Consider the following 7,720-nt stretch of genomic DNA (forward strand, 5'->3'; position numbering starts at 1 on the left):
TTTAGGAGAAGAGCTCGTCTCTGTTGGCTGCATGAAAGTAATAATATGTTAGAGGAGGTCACCCAAAAAAAAAAAAAAAGAAGACACAAAAAGCAGAAGGCGCTATCAAACAATAGAAATAGCCAAGAGCACGTTACATTTGCAACAGAGTTGGAGACTGATTCCTCACTGGACAGTGAACCAGTAGACACAATGTGATCAAAATGCCTTTTGGCATCTTGCATTCCTAAAACAGATCCTGTCACCTTGGTAAGAGGTACTTCATTAGTTCTCTCATACGGTAGATCATCTAGCATGTTGCTTTTTACATGTGTGAAAGAGTTAGCAATATCATCACTGACACTTCTCCGTTGCCACATTTGTTCATCTATCATTGAGGTTCCTTTCTGCACCAAAAACGTCAAAAATTATATACAAATGCGAGGATGTGTTAGATGCAGAGCAAGAGAAGAGAGAAACAAATAAGTACATGTGACTCTATAATTTATTGAAAAAACATGCCATAAAAATCATAATGTAACTGCAAAAGATTTTCAATATCACGCTGTAGAGCAGTAAGAATAATCTATTCACTTTATGCATATTTGTGGTTGTGCGTGCACATTATAGTCATATGGTTATAGAGAAAATAGCTATATTAATGCACTCTAAGACATGTGATGAAAAGAAATAATAAAAATGAGTCAAAACATACAGTATGGAGCTCAATAGCAAGCGGCGTCATCTGGGAATCTTCTTCAGTGTCTTCATCGGTATATTCAACCATTTTAGAGGGAAACGTTAATTTTTGTTCAGCAATAGATGAAACACATGAGTGTCCCTTGCAGTTGTGTAAGTTATCTTCCATGGCATTATCTTCCTCTTCGTCAATTCCAGCTTTACTCGAGCTACCAAAGACAGAATCATACAGTTTTTTGCTAACCATTGGCTGTGGTGAGAATGAATCAACGGAAGAAGCTAATCCAGAAGAATGACCAAGGGAACTTCCGTAATGACTTTCTGAAGCAGATGTTGAAGGAACGGTGATAGAAGGAACTGATGGAGCTTCTGCTCCTTCAGTGAGCCAGTCTTTGTAGTATACAGCAAATGAATGAGTCCCAGAATCCAAATGCTCATTATACACTTTTTCAAGATGCTTCATTTTTCTTGTTCTGCTTGTCATATTCACCAGCATATGAACTTCCCTGTTGTACCATTCTTTCAAATGAGAAAGTTGTGGAGAAAATAAGCACTCCCACAATTCAGGAAGCAATGTTGTCCGTGCCTGAGAAGGGGAATCACAAAATACTTGCAAAAGATGCTTCGCCGATACCTTACCCTTTCTCTGTATCTTATAGACTACACTGAGGTAAAGATGAGCACAGGCTGACAACTTATAATTCGGTATCCCACATGTAAAACCATACTTCAATTCATTTAAGCTTAGACCTGTAATAATGCTTAGCTGCAAAGAGTTTCTCTTCAATTCTTTTTCAGATACAGATTCCTCAGCAGCTCGTTCTATTGTATCAATTGCTTGTTCAAGACTTCTTATGACTTTGGTCTCAGTATTGTTCTCATCTTCGAGTTCAATGAAATTCAAGGAAGAAAAACAATTGTGACGCCATGTGGTCCGAAAATCTTCATCGTTTAGAAAGCGTTTTACATATCCATTTAGAATAGAAACAACTGCTTGCACAGCAACTTCATCGAGAGCTACATCAGCCGTTGTCTGCAAAGCATGCCCATGATTTTTGTCGTAACTATTTTCAAAGCTTTCGTTAGTTGATCGACCGTATGATCTCTCCTGTCGCTTTATATTCTTCTTGGCACTTCCATTCAACTGTCCAACCTTATGTGTACTGGAACTGCTGCTGTGCCTCTTATCCAGCTTTGCATCCTTGAGTAGCATCCTGGGCCACTTATCCCTATTCCTAAAGTCATTCAAATACTCTTCTTTCCCTCTATTTGCAATTAATTCATTGGAATAAACATCTTTAACTTTGCCATCTTCTTGGTCGCCCACCTTGGTTATCTCATTTCTAGGTGTGTGTCCTGGTGTTTTGCTATCAAATTTTTTACTCAACTTCGCATTGCTGGAAGATTTCTCAGCAATTTCATTCTTCAATCCGTCATCCAATTTCCCTCTTTCAGCAAGATTATCCCTTGGTCTCCCGCGCTGAGCAGTGTCTCTATTTAAAAATTCAACCCCAATCCGATATTGTGAGATGTAAGATTTTGTTCTCTCCTCTCTAATTCTGTCATCTGATACAGATAGTCTCCTTTCCTGGTCCCTGATTGAGTAATGGGGCATCTTATCAGGATTAGACTGGACGGAAGATTTGGATCTTGTGATTCTTCTGCTTCCCTTGAACCCTTCTTCAGCTAGGAGCTTCCCCAAGGATGAAGCCATTTATGTTGGAAATTAGATATATGCAGTAATCTTCACAAGGAAAGAATAAGCTCAATCCACAAGTTAAAATATTTTGGTTGGATGGTGTTCCTTCCTGTATATAATCAGAAACAATTCAATGAAGCCTAAATATATAACTAAGAGCTGAAGATAAGGAATATCAAAATCAGAATTGATAAAAAAAATCCAGTAATAAATATCTTTCTTAGAATTCCTGCTGAAGTGAGCTCCATGATCAGTGAACAGTTAGAATATGGAAAAGAAAATAAGACAGATAAGGAAAGACGCAATATTAATCATAGACATTCCCGTTCACCTTAGCATAAAGGCATTACGGGAATGTCAGAATCTTTGGCTGGAAGCAATTTCAGAAATGATATTCCTAGTATTCATGCTGACTTCTGTCACAAGTTAACAACAACTGTGGGCGGAAAAAATATACAGAATAGATTTTTAAAAAGGAAGTAATAATAGTTAAAAATTCCTGTTCGCCAAACTTGAAGTTTAGGATATATCATTAAATAAATGTCAGAATCTGTAACTAGGATCAATTTCAGAAATAGTGTTTGTATTGTTCATGATGTTTTCTGTCACAAGTTAACAATAACTTGATATGAAACGGAACATAAAATAGATAAAGAAAGACGCAATATTTCTCAGAAACGTTCCTGTTCGCCTAAACATGAAGCTAAGAGTGTCGCCAAAAAAAGAAAAAAAACATGAAGCTACGAGATAACATCAAAGAAATATCAGGGCCTGTAACTAGAATCAATTCCAGAAATGGTGCTCTTATGTACTATTCGCAGTGCCTTCGATCTCAAGTTATTAACTTTATGAAAAAGAATATGAAATGGATAAAGAAAGACGCAATAATAATCACATTCTTGTTCGCCTAAACATGAAGCTGAGGGACACAATTAAAGAAATATTAGGATCTGTAACTATATTCATCTTCGACGATTGTGCTCTTATTTTTTATTATTATTCATGCTGAGACTTCCATCACAAGTAAACAATAACTCTAGCTCATAAACGAAGATAAAAGAAAGAATGAGACGCACCACGCAGAAGGTTCAGAGATTTCCATTCATCCGCAATCCAGGAACGTTGAAACAACCACCTGAAATCCAATCGATCCAGCACCACCGAGTCTCCAAATCCAATGGAAGAAAATTTGAGAATAATATTCGTGAGAACTTCAGGAAGACAACGAATTAAGAAGAATGGTGATCGGAGAAAGTCCATATGAGAGCGTCGTGCGATAATTAAAGAATAAGGATTGAGGAGGAAAAAATCAAATAGAAGAATAATGAGAAGAACAACAATTGGCGACAAGAGAGAATGATGAGTGTTCAGGTGAAGACCACGGGTTGTGACGTAAGGGAATTGTTTGAATCTTTCAACCGATCTGGCTCGTGATTGGTGAATGCTGCTATTATCAGTTGTTTAATAGATTCCGTATAGGCCGGCCGTTGCAGGTTTTAACGCTAGTGAACGCCAACTATCTTGCTATCAAATATCAATTGACGTTTTTTCCAGTTAGCCTTTCATGTTTCTTCTTCTTAATAGCATGCTGTTGAAATTCAACTTGGGTCAAACTAGTCTTCTGGTTAAAAGTTTTACCCAAATTAAAATTTTATAACCTTTTTCCCCGACCCTGAAACATGTGTGACGTTGTTTTTTTTTTTGGAGTTAAAGAAAATAGAATATTTATGTTTTAGGAACTTTGATTTGTTGAATAATATGCAGTTCAATTCGGATATAAATTAATGCCTTTTATTTAAACAGCATTATTTTTTTTTGCATAATTATACTTGAATTTTTTTAAAGAAAAAATTGGGGATAAATCTCTTGTTAGAAAATTGATTGACAAACAGCCCCTAAGATGATGGTTTGCCCAAAAAAAAGATAAGTTATACATAAGAGATGTTGAGTTACATGTAGTGAAGATAATTTGCGTAAAACATTATTTAGACATAAAGAATTTAATTTAGGGAAAATCACTAACAGGTCCCACAGAAGGCAATTTATTACTCTGAGGTCCCACGAAATGTCAAAATCACTGACAGGTCCCAAAGGACCTCAGAGTAATATTTTCGTTTTGTAAAATGATATTACTGCCCCTTATATTCCAGATTCACATTTGCTCTGTCATTACGATTTACAACCTCAGCAGCGACTATTAACAACCTAATGAGAGGGCATTTACTTTATAGAATTATATAACCTCTACATAAGAGTAAATTATAACCAAATAATATAATACAACAACTTTAACACTAAAATGGGAAGCTTTTTGATATCATTAAGAATTTTAACTAGATCCAATAGGATTATAGTAATATTTTAATGCGAATATCCATTTACAATCTCAACAGCGATTATTAACAACCGAATGAGAGGGCATTAACAACCTAAGCAGTAGCCGTTAACAACTTACTTTATAGAATTATATAACCTCTGCATAAGAGTAAATTATAACCAAATAGTATAATACAACAACTTTAACACTAAAATGAGAAGCTTTTTGATATCATTAAGAATTTTAACCAAACCCAATAGGATTATAGCAACATTTTAATGCGAAAATCTATTTACAATCTCAACAGTAAGTATTAATAACCTAAGGAGAATTGTTAACAACCTTAGCAGTGTCTGTTAACAACTAACTTTATCGGATAATATAACTTCGAACTATAACTAACTAAACTATAACTAAATAGTCTTAAAGTTAATCTTATATAGTTGTTAGAGGTTATATTATCCTATAAAGTCAATTGTTAATAGATACTGCCTAGATTGTCAACAGCTCTCTTTGGGTTATTAATACTCACCATTGAGATTGTAAATGGATTTTCGCATTAAAATGTTGCTATAATCCTATTGGGTTTAGTTAAAATTCTTAATGATATCAAAAAGCTTCCCATTTTAGTATTAAAGTTGTTGTATTATACTATTTGGTTATAATTTACTCTTATACGGAGGTTATATATTCTATAAAGTAAGTTGTTAACTGATACTGCTTAAGTTGTTAATGCCTTCTCATTCGGTTGTTAATAGTCACTGTTGAGGTTGTAAATGGATCTTTGCATTAAAATATTACTATAATCCTATTGGATCTAGTTAAAATTCTTAATGATATCAAAAAGCTTTCCATTTTAGTGTTAAAGTTGTTGTATTATATTATTTGGTTATAATTTACTCTTATGTAGAGGTTATATAATTCTATAAAGTAAGTTGTTAACGGATACTGCTAGGATTGTTAACGCCCTCTCATTAGGTTGTTAATAGTCGCTGCTGAAGTTGTAAATCGTAATGACAGAGCAAATGTGAATCTGGAATATGAGGGGCAGTAATGTCATTTTACAAAATGAAAATATTACTCTGAGGTCCCTTGGGACCTGTCAGTGATTTTGACATTTCGTGGGACCTCAGAGTAATAAATTGCCTTCTGTGGGACCTGTTAGTGATTTTCCCTTTAATTTACCTATAAAGAACATAACTTGCACAAAAATGAAGATGAATTATACACAAGAAAAGTTCAATTGTATGGAGTGAAGATGCGACAGACAAGGGGAAGTGATTACACGTAAGGCAAAATGGATTGCACATAAGAGAATTTAAATTGAACGCAAGGACTATTTGACAATTAATTTCTCAACAAGGGATTTATCCTCACTTTTTCCATTTTTTTAATATATTTTGATGAAATTATGTTATTTTTTGTTGACTAATTGAAGTATACTCCCGTTTCTGTGTGTAAGAAATATTTAACCATATTACACTGATAAAAGGTTGATTAAAATTAGATACAATAAACATGTAAGAATTATAACTTTTCTTCTCAAAATACTCTTAAGGGAAACTACAAGAAAGAATAAGAAAATTATTAAATAGAGAGAATTGTGAAAAAAACAGAATGTGTGGTGTATTGAGATGAGTAATTAAATAGAAACAAAATGAAAAATTAATGAACAAAATTTGAAATATCCTCCAAATGCCTTTTATAAATAGGAACAAGGAATAGGTGGTAGTTGTTTCTTATAAAAAAGAATGGATGGAATTTTATTCTAACTATGATTGCGTAATGGGTTGATCCTAATTTATAACCACAATTATATTACTGGCTCTTAAATTACTGTCTCGATCCATTAAATAATCAATCTAATTTTAGGCACTCCAAAGGGGGAAAAAAAGCCTCTTTTGCAGTAATATGGAGTATCTTTCCTAGTCAAATCAAGTCATATAACGTCTATGTAATATGGTAGAGGCTCAAATCTTTACTGAAGAAAGTGTTCATATTTAACACTCAAATATGATTACTTCCACTAAAAAAATAGTTGTGGCTGGAAAAAGAATGGGGTGGAGGCTCCTTGATGATGCTCTTCTCGACAATCATATTTTGAGCCTATTTTCATGCGCCACTCAGTATATCTCCCATTGCACATGATCAACGCTCGAAACTATTCTACAATTTAGCAACCCTTGAATTCAACAAAGCATCAACCCTCCTCTAATGCTTATTACATAGAGCACCCGGGTGATAGCCCAATTTTTCTCTCTGTTTTTTTTTTTCTTGCTCACACGAACTGCATTTCCAACTTTCATTCTTATTCTTAAAAAGCCCTCCACATGCACCTTGTTTCCAAATTTAATTGATTGAAGCATCAACATTTAGTCTAATCCATCTCAGTTTCAATCTGTAATCAATTAGTCTTTTCTTTTGTTTTGTCATAATTGCTTCCCAAAATGTTTTATTATAAGGGGGTGTTTGGATGGAAACCACCAATCATAGTTTTAAAAGTAATTTTATAATATACGAGATAAATATATGAAAAAATTTGTCTCAATTTATGAAAAAATACTTTTAGAATATCCAAACAACTTCTAACCCTAAAGTAGTTATAAGAACAGCTAAAAGAAGGCAATATCTTCACACTTGTGATCCTCTTCTGCAAAGGCCTTTTGGCCCCACATCAGTTTATCTGCAGAATTTGGCTGTGTTTAAGACGTTGATGGAATATTGTGCCTTAAATATTCAAGATATCCATTGCATCTTACTAAACACTTTTCAATAAAATATACTTTAATCCCAACATTTATTTTATCCCCGATATGTATCATTGTTATAAACTAATTTATTTAATTTATAAACCGATATATAATTTAGAGCAAAATAGTACACTAATTATCTCTCCTTTTATCTAAATCACAAAGAACATTCCCTCTATCTTAATAATGTATAAACCTCTTTTAAAATCAAAATCTATGTCTCATAAACCTCTTTTATATACCTAAGATTCTATTTCCATCAATTCATAGTTAGTT

At 33.7% G+C, this 7,720-nt stretch overlaps 1 protein-coding gene across 1 annotated transcript; it reads right to left on the reverse strand.

The window, feature by feature from the left end:
• Positions 1 to 484: 484 nt before the first annotated feature.
• On the reverse strand, positions 485 to 2,392 carry LOC114734943 (putative E3 ubiquitin-protein ligase LIN). Its single transcript, XM_028922587.1, has 2 exons — positions 695 to 2,392; positions 485 to 520 (listed from the first exon to the last, which is right to left on the reverse strand). The coding sequence occupies exons 1-2, from the start codon at positions 2,390 to 2,392 to the stop codon at positions 485 to 487; spliced, it is 1,734 nt and encodes a 577-aa protein (XP_028778420.1).
• Between the last annotated feature and the right edge of the window lie 5,328 nt (positions 2,393 to 7,720).

Source organism: Neltuma alba, unplaced genomic scaffold (genome assembly GCF_004799145.2).
Source record: "Neltuma alba isolate B1F8T4 unplaced genomic scaffold, ASM479914v2 tig00013162_pilon, whole genome shotgun sequence".
NCBI lineage: Eukaryota > Viridiplantae > Streptophyta > Magnoliopsida > Fabales > Fabaceae > Neltuma > Neltuma alba.

Excerpts from the sequence above, each read along its gene's own strand:
- LOC114734943 (XM_028922587.1), bottom strand. The coding sequence starts at position 2,392 with ATGGCTTCATCCTTGGGGAAGCTCCTAGCTGAAGAAGGGTTCAAGGGA. Across the intron at positions 521-694 it reads TTGCTATTGAGCTCCATACT|TTACATTATGATTTTTATGG; the intron begins GTATGTTTTGAC and ends AATCTTTTGCAG.